Source organism: Rutilus rutilus (assembly GCF_951802725.1).
Source record: "Rutilus rutilus genome assembly, chromosome: 16".
NCBI lineage: Eukaryota > Metazoa > Chordata > Actinopteri > Cypriniformes > Leuciscidae > Rutilus > Rutilus rutilus.
Window position 1 is genome coordinate 23,649,402 of NC_140224.1, and position 20,355 is coordinate 23,669,756.

At 38.1% G+C, this 20,355-nt stretch overlaps 1 protein-coding gene across 18 annotated transcripts in view; it reads left to right on the forward strand.

Annotated features, from left to right (window-relative positions):
- Positions 1-20,355, forward strand: part of nrxn1a (neurexin 1a) — a 187,350-nt gene that overhangs the window by 68,210 nt on the left and 98,785 nt on the right. For 12 of the 18 annotated variants that reach the window (XM_084434093.1, XM_084434112.1, XM_084434094.1 and 9 more), the window contains 4 exons: positions 3,316-3,617; positions 4,512-4,535; positions 5,789-5,950; positions 15,058-15,502. In XM_084434093.1, the coding sequence (XP_084290219.1) occupies positions 3,316-3,617; positions 4,512-4,535; positions 5,789-5,950; positions 15,058-15,502 (933 nt within the window). The remainder of the gene's footprint in view (positions 1-3,315; positions 3,618-4,511; positions 4,536-5,788; positions 5,951-15,057; positions 15,503-20,355) is intronic. The other 6 variants (XM_084434109.1, XM_084434111.1, XM_084434096.1 and 3 more) reach the window with 1 other exon arrangement.

Genomic DNA, 20,355 nt, shown 5'->3' on the forward strand with positions numbered 1-20,355 from the left:
GTGTTCTTGCGAACTTTTGATTCATTCTAATAATCCACAAGAAACTGATTAACGTAAGCTGTGACGAACTGTCATAAAACTGTGAACTGCGAGCACTGATGTCACTGCCATTACACGATATGCTGAGGTGCGTCACGTGATCCAAGTTAGGCGCTACGCTTTCTCCAATGGTAAGAGATACAGACCCCCTGCTACAGGTATGTGTGTTGGAGCAGGGTTGGAACTAAACTCTGTAGGACTTTGGACCTCCAAGAACTGAGTAGGACACCCATGGTTTACATGAATCCAAAAATCTATTTTCTCATAGTTTACATCGCTCATCATCACCTCTTTCCTCAAAAAGTCTGAAAATGGTTTGTTCGAAGATTCTGATTCTATACGAAGGGTAATATTTGAAAAAGCATAATAGGGACACTTTAACACTGACTGAGTAGGAAAATTGACAATTTTCTAAATGTATAAACATCAGAAGTGTGCTGCTGCTTCAAAATACGGTAGAAGGCAGCCACACCAAATTAGTAGTGCTAAAATAGAAGATTGGGGCTGAGGCAATGATATCAGCTACATCTTTGTTTGTGTACATCATAAATTCACTGTTTGTGTTAACAGAGAAAGCAGAATTATTCCAAAAGGAATCAGCCATCACAAATGGCATGTATCTTAAAATGCTATGTCGGCAGGTTGATAGACAATTTAAACCGCATAGATTGTACTATGAGCTTTCAAAGAAAATAAAAATGTATGGCTCATTTGGGCGTGGATTGTTTGGCGTATGTAAAAGCAAGCTTTACAAAAAGGCCGTTATTCAAAGATGAGGCAGTGGCAATTATTTTGGACCTGACAGCAAACATGCAAGCGATCTTGCTCATTTCAGATGCAAAAACATTCTGTTTAATCCTGTAAGTAAGAGAAATGGTGGAGCATGAATGACTACCATGTATATGGACTATAGAGGAAAAAAGGTACAGTATGTAAATAGAAGTAGGTTCTACCAAGTGTAAATGGCGACAAATAGCATCTTGTGTGTGAATCGTGCAAAATGGAAGTAATTTGCTGTTTTATAAGGGTAAATTGAATGAGCAGTGGCGGTTAGAGGTTGGTTGGCGTAAATAGACACTGTCAAAAATGAATGATAACAAGGTATATGGCTTAAAACAGAAACAGAAAATACGTATGATGTTATGTATGATACATGCATATTTATGATGGCATATATTTTAATGCTGCATTTAATCAAGCCTTTCCTGGTTATTTGCTCTTGAAGATGAAGATTTTATTTCCTGTAAGAGTTTTTGCAGAGAACAAATCTGATGGGAGACTGGACAGCAGAGTCACAACGGAGACGAATTGAGACGAAAGACTCATAACACACTCTGTTACTGGCATCGGAATTGGGTTTTGAAGGCCATTTTGTAGTTATTCTGGGCATCCAATATATATACCTGTGTGAAATGTTGTGTGTAAGGCCCACTGTGTGTGTGTTAATGCAAAAGCCTGTTTTGCTGGTGCGACTCTGTGGGCGCCTTCCTGCACTGAGTCACATTATAGCTGACTCAGTGGTATATAGAGGAGGTGGAAGAGAGCCAGATACAGCACCACCCTTTGGCTCTTTGTACACACACAGACACACACACACACACACAGACACACAAACACACCTCATCAGCTGAGGCAAAAAGCTTATTTAACTCGCAGTGGACACAGGAAGGGTGATGAAGGATGGAGAAAAAGATGGAGTAAATGAGCCTTGTTGATATCTCCAGGGTTTATCTTAAGAATATTCCAGATAATTCCAGAGCAAATGAGCTGGTCTTATGGTGTGTTAGGTTAATTGTGTTGCAGATTCCTGGATTTATGGTAATTTGGTTCAGTGTTGCTGTAAATTGCCTGTTAAAGTCATTAATATTCCTGATGAGAAGTAGACTCAGCTCTGCTCTGTAATAATATAATTGTATTTACCGGTAAGAAGGTAGCTGTGGAGATAGGACTTCACACTTTATTAATGGGCGCCTCTTCAGTTAATATTTTAACCAAGTTCCCAAAATACTCTCAGATCTGTGTGACAGTCGGAGCTGTTTGCGCAAATGGGAAGAGGAGTGAGAGTGTGGGTGCCTGGGTTCTGTGCCAGCACGCTTACAGTAATGGGTCTCGCTGACTGATTTGGTAATTATGCCCTGATATGTGTGGCTGCTTTATTTATGGTCACCATTATCAAGGACCTTGGTTCTCATTTATGAGCAAGATGGCTCTGACCTCAATCTCAGGTGTGTGTATGTGCGGGCATACTGACAGCAACCAATCACTCTCAGATTGACTGTGTTGAGTTTCTACAACGTTTGACCCCTTTAGTATGACTTTTGACTGGCTTTTGGCTTTGTACAGGTAGGTAATTTGAATATAGCAAGTCTTGTGTCTAAAGCATGGGAGCCGTAGATGGACGGTAAGTGTTCTGCTCTGTATTATTATGTGATGGAGGGCCAATGACATATAAATACATCCACAACAAAGAAACGCTTTAATGCATATGTGCTTGGTATTCATTTTTTTATGTTTTTTGAAAAAAACGAAAAAAACTCATAAACCATTTTTCAAGAAAAGTATAATTTGAATGACTCTAAAAATGCCATGTGGTGCAACAAAGTAAAACGTATTAGCATTTAGCATAAATCTTAAATATGTGTGCGAGTATCAACATTTTTTTTAAATGTTTTAAGAAGTATTTTTATTTCATTATTATTGTAAATGTCATGAATATCAAGGTTTTGTGTAGTCGTACCGCATGGCATTTTACAACCTGAACTAACCGTGCCTTGTAATAAAAAGACTTGAGACTTGATCTAGACACAGTCATGATGGTCTGCAGGGGTCATATCTATGATGTCATTTCCTTTTTTCTTGCATGTTGGTTGGACCACATTACTGTTGATTTGGTGGACAGGTTTTCAATGTTAGTTTTTCTCTCTCTAATGAATAGTAATAAAGGATTATGACAAACTAGTTTAGTTTTTTTTTGTTTTTTTTTAAATAAGGTTTTAATAAAAATACACTGAATCATTTTTTTACTTTATTCCCCCCACCCCCTCCCAATTTTTTTTTATTTCCCTATCATAACAGGTTTGATCAATCCTTCATTGTAGTTATAAATTGCATTTTAATGTATTTTTTAATAAATTAATAGATGGCGCAAAAAAGCATCATGTCATTTGCTCATCTTTCCAATTAAACTTTTATATGAATGCATTTGAACAACCTCTTTTAATGCAAAATGCTGGTCTGCTCCTGGCTTACATGCTTTGTTTCTCCATGTTCTTACAGAGAGGGAAGAGTATGTGGCCACCTTCAAGGGTTCAGAGTATTTCTGTTACGACCTGTCCCCGAACCCCATCCAGAGCAGTAGCGATGAGATTACCCTCTCCTTCAAGACCCTGCAGCGCAATGGACTGATGCTCCACACCGGAAAGTCTGCAGACTACGTCAACCTGGCGCTGAAGAATGGTGCCGTCTCGCTGGTCATCAACCTGGGCTCTGGGGCCTTCGAGGCCCTGGTGGAGCCCGTCAATGGGAAATTTAATGACAATGCCTGGCATGATGTGAAGGTTACCAGGAACCTTCGTCAGGTAACCGCGCAGAAAAGGCAGAGTTCGAGATTGGATACATTCAGATTCAGATTAGTAGCATCAAACTAACCCTCGGAATAGATTTAACCGTAAACACTTTAACCAAGACATGCATCCATTTAAAATAGTTCAGGTTTCCATATAATGTGTTTGAAAGTTGCTACTAAAAGTCCACTACTACAGAGAAAGTTCTAGGCTTTTGATGCACTTTTAGCATTTTAAATAAGCTTAATTTATGTAGCATAGAGAAGAGTTAATGTAAAAAAGACGCTCCCGATATTGAAGTTTTCATGTACCAGCCATTAATTCAGCTTTTAGACATGAGTGAGCGTACCCTTAACACTGTTCCCCTTGACTAATATTTAAATTCAACCTCAGACACTACGCCATCCATATTTTACTGTCACTATTTGATAGCGCCACCTCTCACTACATTACATGAGTGCATCACCTGTCAACGCAGAACACCTTTGAAGTGTCAAGACTCGGATAAGATCCGAGATGTGTGGCACGAAGTTGGATAGGACAGGCAGTAAACATAAAAAGCTCAGTGGTGTGTTCTGTCACCAGTAAAGTTAGCGGAGCGCCAGGAATAGGAAGAGACCGTGTCTGGAACAGAGTAGACTAGATGTGTCCCAGAGGAACTCCACGGTGCAGATCTCGTCTGCTTCTCCTTTCCTTCTCTTCTTTTGCCCTTTTTAAATGTTTACTAACCTGCTTTTGGGAAAAGAAACTAACCTTTCATCCATGGAATGTGTCATTTACTAACCTGTTACCTCTTACTAACGTGCAACGCTGATGTACTAACCTTGGCAAGAGACCATCTTTTTTGATTGAGGAACGGTGTTCTGTTCACAGTTTTTTAATTTCCTTTCTCCCCCCTTTTCCACAAAGCACTCAGGCATTGGACACGCTATGGTAAACAAACTACATTGTTCGGTAGATATCATTCTAATTGTTTCTTAGTTTGGGTTTGCCGTGTGTCTATTTTCCTTTTTTTGAATCGTAGACATCAATACTAAACAAAAAAAGGGGGAAAATGCGGTTGGTACTCTTTACGCTTACTTCCCCTGCCCTGCCCAAATTCCCCATTTCTTTTTTCTTCTCATTAGTTCGGTTTCCTCAGCTCTTTCTGTCCCGCCCATCTTTATCGTTTTTTTGTTAGGTTATCTTGCATCTTTTCCTTCTTTGGGTTCTTTTGCATAAGGTTTTGCTCACCGATCGGTCTCGGCTGGCTGGCTCTGAGCCTTTTCATTGGTCCAGCTAGCTTTGAGGCCTGTTGTTCAGCATGGTGTGCATTCTGGCCACCCCGTGTACTAACACCTCTGTTTCATCAGTACATTTAAGGCTGGCATGGGTGGCCAGTCATCTCGTCTGTTGTAGTTTTTGCTTGCTTTCTTCATGTGAACACGCTTTTATGCATGCAGACACCTCTGCTGTGATTGGTCTCATGAGCTTCGTTGTATTTGTGTACTTCTCCCTCCCCTTCTCTCTGTACTCATTCCTGTGCAATCTAATCTGTGAGAAGAATTATTCTCTCTAACCAACCATTGTTTGCATGTGGAGAGGGAGGGATAATGAAGCATGCATCCATTCAACCAAATCTGTGAGAGATGTGCCTCTAATTGCCTGTGCTTTCATTTCTAACCTCTTAGCACGCCGTGTTCTTTGTTTTTACCTCATATAAATACATTGAAAACTGCTGAAACTACTCACACGCACTGGATTCAAGCGATACTAACTCTCAGAAACACACATACTACTAACACCATTTTTGTGTCTGCTGATTTATTTTTTGTGCTCTATTAGTGGCACCACTAACATTGATCATGGGCTAATGTGCCGCAGAATTCCTCAGCTCACCTAAGGCATACTAGAATTTAACACCAAAAATGTAAATCTAGAAGGACACAAAAAAAGAAAAAAAAAGAAAAAAAAAGTCAAATAATAAATAAATAAATAAGATTTTCCTGAAACAGACATGAAAATGGGTTCACATTAAATCAATAAAAAGAGAAAAGCAATAAATAAATACATAAATAAGAAGCATTAAAGACAAAAACAAAACAAAACCAAGCATCCAAATCCTTAAGAGGGGGACCAAAGCCCTGTAACAGCATTCAAGTTATATGTGAGTATAGCGTGTCCTTTCCCTGTGCTTTGTTGTCTAGGTTACAATATCCGTGGATGGAATTCTGACCACCACTGGATATACACAAGAGGACTACACCATGCTGGGCTCGGACGACTTTTTCTATGTCGGGGGTAGTCCCAGCACTGCGGATCTGCCCGGATCCCCCGTTAGCAACAACTTTATGGGCTGCCTGAAAGAGGTAAGCGCCCTGAAAATTGCTACTTTAAAAAAGGTCTTTTGACCCAGAAGTCTCCCAGTAATTTAATTACCTTCAATTGATACTATATTACATTTATTCATTTACATTTTTAATGATAGAAAGATATGACCTTGCATTTAATCCACAAAAATGTATTCAGAATATGCTGAATTGGGGTATATTGCACTAGTTTCATTTTATAGGAAGTATGGATATACAGTATACATATTATATGTATATGTGTATATATATATATATATATAGAAAAAATCTTTAATTAGATGATTCCATCATTCTATAAAAAAGTGGTCATTAACTGTCCTTTATTAAGGAAAAAGGGAAGCAAATGTTTCAAACATTTTTATAAAATACATTTCCTTCTGAATTACTAAGAAAATCGGCTATTCCAAACATCCCAGCAAGCAATAACCGTCATTTCACAGTCTCGGTTAACTATAGACCCGATATAGTCCAGCTATAAGTAACCCACTTTTAGCCCAAATAACCTTGGTTACATATCGTATATATATATTGAATGAAAAAAGAGAGATGCGTCCTTGCAGCTAACTTGGAGCTAACTTGCAGCTAACTTCTCCCAAACGTCCTTGCAGCTAACTTCTCCCAAACATTTGAACAGTTGTGTGTGTGTGTGTGTGTGTGTGTGTGTGTTAGGGAATAATCTGTATTGGCCGATTATTTAAAAACAGACGATGATCAGGGCCGATTATATCCAGGCAATCAAAAGGGAACAGAAAAACATGTCAGACTGACACATATGTGTGAAGAAAATGTCTGTTGTGTTGAATTTAAGGCTGTGGAAGTTAATGCAACAATAACATCATACAACAATGCATAAACAAAAAATAGTGATGTTACTGCAGGCTCTATTTGACCCTATGTATCACCCGTAGTTCAAACCAGGGTTGCGTTTTCTCCCTACACCAAACATTTTTTGTAGTGCCTCCCATCCAGTAATCACAAAGACCATTGTGCTTTGTTACTTCTGATAAGAAACAAAGTCTCAGCTTTCAAATTCTGTCCATTTTATCACAAAATTAAAATTTTACGCTCTTAAATGTGAAGTTACAGATCTGTGTAGTGCCTCAGTTCAAGCGGCAGAGCAATTCTTTGCTTCCACTTTAATACAAGTTATACAGTAATTAATACAAGCACAAAAAAATCATGCATGAACATGAAAACGTTTGTTTAAAGATACAGTACAACTTTCCTGAGTTGAAACACTGAACGATTACATGAGACATGATACATTTCGGTAAGAGTCAATACAACAGCTTTTGAACAACCAACAACCACTTAATGTTGCATTTACCTCAGGAAAGTTATGTTATGTTCACAGTTCATTAGTTAATTACAGTTTGTTCAAATAAATAGCAGTGCTTTAATGAGTGTGTTATTTTTACAGCAAGCAAATAAAAGCAAATAAATTAATCAGTTAAAAAATGTATCGTGTTGACATTTTCTCTTCAAACTCGACATTTTTTAAGATGAAACCACTTTAAATTACTGAACTAATATTTAGTTGCATGACCATTGTTTTTGATAACTGCTGCGCATCTGCGTTGCATCGAGGCAACCAGCTTAGGATGAACAAACTACTGTACATTCCACAGTTCCTGTGAAATGTTAGGGTTTGCTTCAGAAACAGCATTTTTAATGTCACCCCACAAGTTTCCAATGTAGTTGAGGTCAGGTATTTAAGCAGGCAACCAAGGAAACCAAGATGTTGCTCGCTTATTAGTGTCTTTGGGGTCGTTGTCTTGTTGAAAGACCCATTTCAGGGGCATTTCCTCTTCGGCATAGGGCACCAATCTCTTCAAGTATTTGAATGTATTCAAACTGATCAATGATCCCTGGTTTGACATAAATAGGTCCAACACCATAGCATGAAAAATATCCTCATACCATAATCTTTGCGCCACCATGCTTCACTGTCTTCGCAGTGTACTGTGGCTTGAATTCGGCACCCGGGGGCGGCCTGACGTACTGTCGATGACTACTAGACCCGAAAAGAACAATTTTATTCTCATCAGTCCACAGAATGTTACGCCATTTCTCTTTGGGCCAATCAATGTGTTCCTTGGCAAATTGTAACAATTTTTTCCAACAATGGTGCTTTACGGGGGCTTCTTGCTGTTAGTTTAGCTTTGATCTAACATAGCCATCTAATAGCCGTCAAAACACTGCCCTGACGTCTAGGCTAAAACAAGGCAAAATTTGGGCTGCCAATACAAATGTAATAGACGTCTAACCATAGTCCAAGAATAGACGCACAGGCTACGCATAAAAAATGTCAAAGAAATTAAAGCAAACACCTTGTAATCACTGTAGACTTACATGATGGAATATCATACAAGTTATTTTGGCAAAAACGACATGTAACCAAGGTTATTTGGGCTAGAAGTGGGTTACTTATAGCTGGACTATCGGGTCTATGGTTAACCGAGACTGTGAAATGACGATTATTGCTTGCTGGGATGTTTGGAATAGCCCATTTTCTTAGTAATTCAGAAGGAAATGTATTTTATAAAAATGTTTGAAACATTTGCTTCCCTTTTTCCTTAATAAAGGACAGTGACTGACCACTTTTTTTTATAGAATGATGGAATCATCTAATTAAACTCCACACTGCTATTATTTTGAACACACCCCTTTCATTGAATGAGTTAATTACTCGGAACAAGCAGTATAGCAAACTGTATACGTCAATACAGCATTCACATAAATGTCTGCTGTTTTTATTATTTGTATTAGTTACTTTTTATACATTTTATGGACGTCAGCATTGTGCTTATGTGTGCTGTCTCTGACCTGTGAGAACACATAACGCGTCACGTACACCAACAACTGAAGGAATTATTTATCAGTCACCACGGACTCGGGAGCCGAAACACAGCAACAGAGTTGAAATGCATTCTCTAATTAACATTGCTGATGAGGTTTCCTCACATCTGAAGACTGTTAATTTGAAAATGGGTCACAGATCGTCAACAGTGACAGAACTAACAAATAAACAAGAGTGCGACAAATTGGATAAATAAGTAAATAATACATTTAAGTTCATGTGGAAATTAAAAGCCAGGCTAATGAAATACATTAGAATCACTCAGTTCCCAGCAATATTTGATAGATGGATATGTGCGACAGATCAACAGTCCACTACCTCACATGCTCTTGACTGTGATCGTAAAACTCCTGAGAGGAAAACTGTGGAGAACATGTTGTCTCATCCATCAGCTTCCATCCTCCATGTTAGACTCGCATCCCTGTGGAATGGGATGTCCTCTGATACGCCAGCTGGTGAAGTAAAGAGCTATTCTGACTGCCAGGAAGTCAGATGTGTTTGGTGTTATGAACAGACATAAAATGCCAGCCATTTTGTTTTATATATAGAAAAAAAAAGCATATTTAGCTAACTTCGGTACGTTAGTGAAGAGCAGTTAAATTGAGTTGATTGTGATTGATTTATGAAACGGAGACAATGATGGTATTGGTTGAACTTAAGGTGCTATAGCTCTTGGTGATTCATTCATTAACCTCTAGACCCACAATTAGTGACCATTGCTCACTGGCATTTACCTTGTAAGTCTATTTATCATGTCTAATCTTACACAGCCTAGGTCAGTGGTTTTACTATGGTCACCACGTGACCCAACACAGAACCATCAAATGTCCTTTTTTCTTTTTTTAACCATGCATAGTTTTGTTCATGGCTTCCATAGATGTCATGCAACCTGCAGAATTATTATCATGACATAGACTGAATAGAATAAATGAACAGTTTTTACATTTCATTTTATAGTTAATTTTTTTTATTAATAGATTAGTTTGATTTAAAATAAAATATTTATTTGCATTCTAATTTCCATTATTTACATTAACCTGTTAAGCTGCAACCCCACTTTTGAAAAATCCCCAGAAATGACATACCCAAACTGAAACAGATAGTTCATGATCCCTTTGCACTAAAAACACAAGTATGATCTCATTTGAAAGCTGACACCTGGCAGTTTATTGTAAATGTAGAATTAATTATTGTCATAATGAAAAAAATTGTTTTAAATAGCTTCAATGTTTTGTAAAGTTATTAGAAATGAATTTTTATGAAACATTTTCATGAAAATATAATTGAAGTTGGCACTGTAGCAATCTAGAAATGCACTGCAGCTAAAGCCATATGTCTGACCATATTATATTTAAAATATGAAGATGTTAAGTCTAAAACTCTGTATTTAGTTAAATGTTTTTCAAGATCATGTCATGACTTTATTTTGATTAGACTCTAAAATGCTACTGATGTTTAGTCATCTTCTAAGTCATCCATTCAGTCTTTTGTCTCTATTGTTTTGTGGTGCATTCGAGCCCCATTCAGTCTCAGTCTCCCCCTGCACACATTCACACCTCTCCAGCCTGGTTATGGCTCTAAATATGCATTTCTTTTGTCTGCATTATAGCTACTAACGACTGGCTATTCACAGGCTATTCATAGAGTTTCAATCCCTAATTTCTTTTATCAGAGTTCTCACTGTATCAAATGCCCTTCTGGAATAAAGAAACATTTCAGTAAGGATTCCTATTTAGAAAAAAAATCATAAAAGAATAACGGCTATGTGGCAGGTGCACCCAGAGCTAGCTAGCATGTTAGCTTAGCACACCATCAATACACGACAATTTATGAGATTAAAACCATGTTTGTGCTCCAAACTTACTTTATAACGCAAGTCGAGTGTTTTAAATAATCTTCTGTGATCTAATTTGGCTTCAGATAAAAAAAAATCTGACAGAAAATATATTATTTTATAGTATTCTGCACAATGATAAAGTCTATATAGATTAGCATTACATTATAAATATAATCTATTATTATGAAAATACCTGGCATGGCTTGAAAAACACAGGTAACTCAAATATCATTGCAATCATGTTTATTGTCTTCAAAACATCTTTATCTGCATATTACTGCGATCTCTGATAGCTTTGTGTGTGTTCGTGGCTTCCTGGAATGTCACATGATCATGGCTCTTCTTCATGTGCTCAATAGAGCTGGTAAGTCCCGCCCCTTCCGTAAAACCCCGCTGGACCTCTAGGTTGAAAAATCGTCAATGCAAGTGAATGGGAGAAAATAATTATTTTCTGGTCCCGTTTGAATTGTGCCATGAATGTGAACATATGTTGTCTGTGAATTTTTTATATAATCTTTCATGTTACGAGTTTGACAGTATATGGTATGATTCTTCGGCTAGCAGTTGTGGAAAAGACATAACGAGAAAGACTACATGTCGCCTATGTGACGTCACCCCATAAAGTTGACTTACCCGTGGTTTTCGCCAACCTCAACGATTTTGTCCTCTCCCTGAAAGAAGGCGGTGAAGTGCACCAAAGACACAGTCATGTTTAGCGGGATCCGTGAGCTAGTGTCCGTGTGCGAATGGTGGTGACGTTTCAAACGCGTCGAAAGCAGCGAAGAGTTGTAGTCCACAAAGTGCTCTCACACAAAGTCTAACCGTATCAAACTTCTACCTGCTAAATTGTAGCATTCTTCACACGAAAGATTATATAAAAAATTCACAGACAACATATGTTCACATTCATGGCACAATTCAAACGGGACCAGAAAATTATTATTTTCTCCCATTCACTTGCATTGACGATTTTTCAACCTAGAGGTCCAGTGGGGTTAGCGAAGGGGGCGGGACTTACCAGCTCTATATGGACTATTATTGTGCATAGGGCGCCCTCAGGCTGTTGGTATGAATTGAAAACACAGTAAATCAGCGTATACAGTGCTCATAATGATTACATCGACGCATTTGGGTATAAATTCAATAAATATTATTCCTGTCTATAGAAATATGATGTAAACCTATGAGAATCTATCAATATTTCTCCAAATCTGCACATTTTTGAGCTAAAAGCCCTGAGGGACGTTGTTTTGTCAAGCGCTGTCATGACGACAGCACGGAGTTTTTTTTATGAATGAAAGCTGCTGACGCTCATAATTCATATTAAAGGTATCGCCTCATTTTTTCATTTCATAACTAGTATAACAAGTATAAATAGGTTCTGTACTCATAAAACGAGGCATTGGAAAGTTTGTAAGTACATCAGGAGTTTATTTAAATAACACTTGCCTGATGGCTCATGCTACCGCTAACCCGGACATCGAGGTCACTCGACACTAACACTAAGCTGTCAACACTTAATAATAATTTGGATATACCAAAAAAGTTTTTCAGCAACACTGGGTGATCACGTGAGATCCCGCACACTTGTGAGTTTTGCAAAGGACTTTTACGGGCTTTTCCCAAATCATGGAAGTGACCTCGACGTCCGGGTTAGCGGTAGCATTAGCCATCAGGCAAGTGTTATTTAAATAAACTCCTGATGTACTTACAAACTTTCCAATGCCTCGTTTTATGAGCACAGAACCTATTTGTTCTACTGTAGAAGTTTGGTACCATTCCGGGCATTATTAGTGGGGTAATTTACGAGATACAACCTTGGATCCATTAGCGCCTGCACTAAGCCATTCGGCTGATATCTCTAAATAAGCTCTAACTAATAATGTTCGACCAAGGGAAAAAAAGCTTCTGGGGGGGTGTTTGGCTCGAGGTCATGGTGCAAAGGACCCTAGGTTGAAATTACTCTGAACCATCCCTTTAAGATTACCTTTGCTGCCATCAAACACTTGAATTCTTAAATCTTTTAAAACACTAATAATTTAATACCACTGTAAAACAGTAACCTTTTGCAAATCTCAAAATAAATATTATTTTTTATATACTGTACAGTCTAATGTTGTACTGCCTAAAGTCATTTAGCATTTTAAATGATTGAATGTAGCTTTAGTTCAGTGTTTTATTGTTAATAAAAAAATAAAAAAAAGTTTATATATATATATATATATATATATATAATTTAAATGTTGGTGGCTTTTTGGTTATTGATTGTAGCATGATAATAATTATGTTTAAAAAAAGAAAAAAGTATATTAAAGTTTAATTATTTGCATTTTTTAAAAACTTATTATTTGTATTTAGCATTGTTTTTTTGCTGGCTGTCCGCAACTCTGAGAACAGTCCTGCATCCAGATTTTAAGAACCGGTAGTTTAAATATAAATCATGGTTTTAGACAGAGACATCAAATATACAATAATACTAGTGCCTTTCTTAATGCAAATGTAACACTTTCAATGCTCACAAACTCTTACAAGAGGCCTAAAGATGACAAAAGGTGAGATTTAGTCAAATATGTGGATGCACTGAGCATGGAAACAGTGCAGACTCTACACTTTCCGCCTCCAGCCTTCAGCCTTCATTTCAAAACCAATCCACGAGCAATCAATCAATGTCAAAACATGAAAGTGCAGACTCGTGTAAGCTGTGGTTTGCTGCCACGTGTAGGCGTTTGGTGTCTCTTGTCTGTGCTTTAGTGCTATCATTTCCAAAGATTAGCAGCAGGCCTGAGGTCATTGACCTGTGTTATTAAACACTCTAGTGCTTTGAACTCATGAACGAGAATTCATATTAAGAGGATTCTGAATGGATCATCTTGATTCATTCACAAGCTTTACTGGCATTAAAAGAACAACTATGCGTAGGCTGTACAGGGCTCCTTTTAACATTTTATTTTGCCATTATTTTGCTTTGCAAAGGTCATATTTAATATTTTCATGCAAGATGTGCATTATGAGTGTGTGTGAGGTACATTGAGGACCTTTAGGTGTGTGTTTGTTACCGTGCGCGAGTAGTTATTTATGCCGAGGTTGATTTATTCAGGCATTTAGAGCTGGGTGCACAAGAAACCCATTCATCATTAGTGCATTAGTTTGAATGCGTCCCACCTCTCAGGGGCATTTGGTCAGTGCTTTCCAGGCTCCTGATGGTTCAGATCAGGTGGCACAGACAGATGTGTCGTCCTCCACCTGCTGTCCCTGCCCCTAACCTCTCATCTGTAATGCGCTCTTCTCCGGCGGCCATGTTGTGCAGTGTTTTATCACAGATCGCTAGAGTTTTTCCTCCCGTGTGAGTTTATGAAGCGGGAAGCAGGAGGGGGGTTCACTCCTGTGGCACGTTAATGGCTGGAAAGGCTCTTGTGCCTGCCTGTGATTGGCATTTCTGAAGCATTGTCAATAAGCTTTTATTGCATCCGCATACCATTATCTTCTTCCTGGCAAGGGCTCAGATGAAATCGAAACTGAATTAAAAGAGGGTTATAGTGAACACTTCACAGTCTGGTGCTCGGGTTTATTTCATCGGGTTTCGGCCTTGTAGAGGATAGAGAGAAAGTGTTGTGCCCCACATTCTGGGAGGGAAAATGCTCTGTGATTTGATGCTATTTAGATTGAATAGTAAAATGACACCGGGAAGCTTGAATGATTACATACCCACTGTGGGTATTACAAAGGAAATATAGTAAAAGGATATGAAGAGTTCAGATGCAAAAGCCTCTAAGTGCCATCTGAAATTTTCTTCTAGAATGATCATTTTTATCAAGCTTGTATATTTAAGTTCAGTAATTTCACTTAAATGACAATAAATAGGTCATTTTCATTGCCATTTAAGTGAAATTACTGAATTTAAATATACGAGCTTGATAAAAATGATCATTCTAGAAGAAAATTTCAGATGGCACTTAGAGGCTTTTGCATCTGAACTCTTCATATGTACTTTTCATTTCGAGACACTGAAAGTGTGAATGTCAAAGTTTCTTTGACAAATGTTTGACAGAGGTTTAGCCTCCACAAAAATGTATTCCAAATTAGAACTGAAGTGACATTTATTTGCTTAAAATCTATAAAAAAAAAACTTTATTTGATTTATTTTATTATAAATGTAAATATTGCATGTCAATTTAATTCATTAAAATAATACTAACAAATTATATTTACCAGCAGCTCCGATCAGAGACATTGCTAGGGTGTCTGTGCTTCTTGTGGACTTTATTAATAGTGGAACAGAGTTTAAGACTATTAACGTGATTTCTGCCCCCAGCTCTTGTTGTAATACACAGTAACGTAATGTGATAAAAAGTCTAATGTGAGTTTTTTCTCACTGGAAATCTGTTTTTCTTCTCTTTTCACATAAAGGTTGTGTACAAGAACAATGATGTAAGGCTCGAGCTATCTCGACTGGCCAAGCTAGGTGACCCCAAAATGAAGGTGAGCGGTGTGGTGGCCTTCAAATGTGAAAACGTGGCTACCCTAGATCCTGTCACCTTCGAGACACCAGAGTCATTCATTACCCTTGACAAGTGGACTGCCAAAAAAGCCGGTTCCATCTCCTTCGACTTCCGCACCACTGAGCCCAACGGCCTGCTCCTCTTCAGCCACGGAAAACCCAAACCGCAGCAGCAGAAAGACCCCAAGAGCCCCAAAACCTTGAAGGTGGATTTCTTCGCCATAGAGATGCTGGACGGCCACCTATACCTTCTGCTCGACATGGGCTCGGGCACCACCAAAACCCGTGCCGTCAACAAAAAAGTCAACGACGGAGAATGGTACCACGTGGACTTCCAGAGGGACGGAAGATCAGGTAGATCAGGCTCTGTGTCTTAATCTTACACCTGTTCCTTCATTCTGCTGATGCATTTTTGATGTATTCAATGTATGGTTAGATGTTGGCTGGTATTCAAGGCCTACGAAAATATTGACATAACCGAGACAGCAGTGTTCTCTCACGCTCGCGTGAACATAGCCGTAACCGTGCCTTCCGGAGCACACTGTCAGGCAGGCATTTGAATATGAACAGGACCCGCAGTCTTTCCTGTCTTCCTCCTCCTTTCGAGCTCTGTCTTCTCTACCGGAGTTGCCATGGAAACCAGATTTGGTTTCCCAAAGGAGAGAGCAAGCTCTGCCAAGCAAAGACATTCATCCCTAACTCTCCCACTCTCCCCCTTTTTTTCTCACGTCAATGCTGTTTGCCTGGATTCAAAAGAACGGCCTTTGGTACTCGTTCGTTTTCTCGTTTCGGTGAAAAAGTGAGAAAAGGCTCTATTGATCCGTGGTTATTGCGAATCTCTCATCTTCTCTTTCCGGATATAGAAATGCCAGTAGCCTGCATTAGTTCTGACATATACTGTGAGATTAAATGGTGAAAGTTATAAGGAGAAAATTAAATAGCTTTTGAAGCAATTATGAAATCACATTTCTAAAGCAAGAGTGTTATTTTTGTTTCATGCCAATACAGTATTCAATTGGGATTGGATACGGTTTCGTCTTTTTTTCCACGGTTTTAAATTGTATTTTTCATCAAATCATCGTTTTCAATCACGGAGCTCGGTTTGATCTTATTCTCCTTGCTTTATCGTCGCACAATCCACTAGCCGTCATTGTGAGTTCAGGCACATTTTAAAAGAGAGAAAGAGAGAATACACCTTTTCTCTTTGTGGCATTTCATGGGAATCTGAAACGCCATTGACAGATGGGGCCTTGCATTTCAGGCCTGCAGAATAAGCTGTGTCACTCTCCCGCCTGCGTGAATTGGCTGCCTACGCAAGCCTTTTGATCATATATGGGCAGCCGTCCTGGTTCAGGGTGCGCGTGTGTGTGGGCATGCTGGTGTTTTTGCGTGCATGTATGCAAACATGTACATTTGTGGCTTTGCTTATGCATCTTATTAATGAAAATGTACATATGTACATGTATATATGTGTGTCAGGGCCGTTTTTGTGCCGCCACAAAAAATCTAGGATGAGTGAATAGTCAACAATACAGAGATTCGGAAATATGAGATCAAGTGTAGTGGATAAACCACTTATTTTTCTAAAGTGACACTGTCCAGCAGTCAGCCAGGCCACAAATTGGCCTGAATGAATGGGTCAAAATGGTGGAAATGGACAGGCTGAGTACAAAGGAAACACACCCACTCAGAAATCACCACTTTCGGTCACTTTTGAATTGAAATGAACTGGAAGTGATGATCTATGAGTGTGGTTTTAGTGACCATTCAGCTTAGTTAAATGAAAGCTGCACGTCCTTGCCTTTCCCAGACATGAGACCATAAGTGTTTACAGAGGATTTGTTGACTAATGGTCCAAAAAGGTGACTATTAGTAATAATAGCTTAATAATAGCTAAACATCAGTTACCAGTAACAAGCTACATGAATAAATAATATAATAATATAAAAATAAAAAAAATCATAAACTTGATGAGATTGTAATGTGATTTGGTTTTTAAAAAAGTAAATAAATGGTAATGAATGAATACACGATTTATTTCTGTATCTGTTGCGATAACAAATTATTGTATCTGTATTCAAATATTTGGATGTGGGGGCGGGACTGAAACCAGAATTGTGTCAAAACTAAATGCAGAGCTTATTTTTGGACAACTCTATTTAATTTATACACTGCTGTTTGAATAGTGTTTTTGACACATGTTCTTAATTAATTTAATCAAAACTACAGTAAATACAGTAATATTGTGATATATGATTATGATTTCAATTGATTTTTATATATTTTGTGTATGATATTTATTCCAGTGAAAACAAAACTGGATTTTCAGTGTCACATAATTTTTCACAAGTCATTCTAATATGGTGATTTGGTGCTTAATTATTATTATCAATGTTGAGAACAGTTCCGCTGCTTCATATTTTTGTGGAAAGTGTGATCATTTTTTTTCAGGATTTTTTTTTTATGAATAGAGAATTGATAAGAGCAGCATTAATGTGAAATCAAAATCGCGAACATAAAAGGACAATTTTAAAGGCGATTTTCTCAATGTTTCAAATTTTTTTGCAGCCTCAGATTCCAGATTTTCAAATAGTTGCATCTCGGCCAAATATTTTCCTATCCTAACAAACCATACATCAATGGAAAGCTTTTATTCAGCTTTCAGATGATGTATACAACTCACTTTTGTGTATAATATATTTTAATTATAAATGATGTATTCATTATTTTCAAACAACCCTTATGAAGAATAATGCTAAATATGATATTGCCTGGAAGTTTTAAAACATTGATATATAGCAAAATATGGAAATATGTACGATATAGTCTTAGTTTAATGTTACTCACCAATGCATTGTAATTTTAGTTCAGTCTAACAAATATATATAGAATTCGTAATTAATTTTTGAAGCTATTTTTGTGTAGCCTGGCATCAAGACGTTAGGTCTGGCAAATCACCATAGACACGGCTCAATCCGAGGGGCGGGATAAACGGATGTCTTTCAAATTCCCTCTGCAGTCTGCACACAATAGGACAGCGCTTCAACCAACCGGAGCATTTTCCCAACAGCGGAGCTAACGTTAGTTGATGGATTCAACTTTTGAATCTGGCCGGCAAAACTACGAACACATCTTCCTTTTTTAAGAATGACTTAAGTGCCGTTCTTTGCTCTTTTCTCAAAGAAAAACTTAACTCCAAGTCCTCCAGAGACCAAAGCCGATTCGAAAGACTGTTCTCCAGCAGCAGCAGCTCTTCTTTGTTTTCAAGTAGTAGGGAACCGTCGCAACTCTGTCATCATTATGTTTAGCCCGCCCCGCCTACTCTATACTCGATGTGATTGGCCTGACCTAATTTTGTTTTTTCCAGCTTGAAAGTCAACGGAGAGTTACTAGACTACCCTGGCTGCAAAATAAATTTAGCTGCCGCTAGGGTGCGTCTAGATTTCTAGGCAAATTTTTGTGCTTTTTGTACTGCTGAATAAGATATTTGACTTCAAGCATGTCACTAATAAATAGTATGCTAATATAATGCATACAAACAATTATAGAATTTATGTAATGTAAGGTAAATGCCATTCCATAACATTTCAAGCAAAACCCACGCAAACATCAAATGATACTAGAACATGAATTTACATTGGACTAAAAAACCAAATGGGACTCCTTTTTTTCAGAAATCCACTCTACTCCACTAATGTGTGTGTGTGTGTGTGTGTGTGTGTGTGTATTTGTGCGTGTGTACAAAAAGTAATGCCGGGCCCAGCATTAGGCCGTGCTATGTAATCACTGAGCAGAGTGAATGGAAGTCGAGATGATGGAGAATGCTCATTACTGATGACCCGGGGGAGATGTTTGGCTGCTGTTTAGGGGTACATTCGCCAAGTGCGCAACACAGGACAAGATAATGTGTGTGTGTGGGGGGGGGGTGTGAGTGCGAGAGGAGGAGAAATAGTGCCGCTATGCCTCATCAAATCCATACAGACTTATTACAGGCTTAGAGGAAAATGAAATTCTTATTTACCAACACTGTTAGCATGTTACAAGTGGCATCTCTGCAGTAATGTATCAAGCGGAATAGAACAGAAAGCACTATTTTTCCATATTCGTTGAAACTCTTGGCAGAGAATGAGTTACATGGAGCATAATTATAATTTACTGTGCCACCATGTCTAGCCGTTTAATATTTCTCCCTTTTCTTTGGGTGTGCCTGTGAATAATGAGTCAGATACAAGAGGGCGTAATCAGTCTATGGAATCACATTTAATCGCGAAGAGAATTTTTCTCCCTCTCGAGGTATGTGACGCAAATCTAAGCTCAGGCCCAGAGCTCTACATCACAGACCGGAAAGCATAGCAGAACGTTACAGCAGCCATTCATTCAATTCCCACAATAGCCATTAATGATGAAAATAAATCACAGATCTGAGAACAAATACATCCTTTATTGGAGCTTGGCGCACATTTATATGCACATACTCACTGAAGCCCCTGCTTTGTTTCTGTGATCTATTCACAGATGATTTATAATGAAAATCCATACATTTTCAGCCAATGTTTGTTTAGATTTCTTGAGGAATTTAAAGTCCAAGTTAGCATGTGCAGACTGACTTGAAGGATGAGTTCACTTCAGAATTAAAATGTCCTGATAATTTACTCACCCCCACGTCAACCAACATGTCTTTCTTCAGTCGAAAAGAAATTAAGGTTTTTGAGGAAAACATTCCTGGATTTTTCTCCATATAGTGGACTTTAATGGGGTACAATGGTTTGAAGGTCCAAATTGCAGTTTCAATGCAGCTTCAAAGGGCTCTACACGATCCCAGCCGAGGAATAAGTATCTTATCTAGCAAAACGATCTGTCATTTTCTAAAAAATAAATAAACTTTAACTTTAAATAAAACATTTAAATTAAATGTATATACTTTTTAACCACAAATGCTCGTCTTGCACTAGCCCTGCGATTCACCACACATTATGTTATCTTACCTAGATAAGACCCTTATTCCTCGGCTGGGATCGTGTAGACCCCTTAAAACAACTTATAAATAGGTGATTTTGAAAATGTTAAAATGCAGAAAGTTTTCTGTGATGGGTAGGTTTAGGGGATAGAATGTACAGTTTGTAGAGTAAAAAAAAAAATCATTATGTCTATGGAAATTCCCCATAAAACATGAGTGTGTGTGTTACACAGAAAAAAAAAAAGTAATA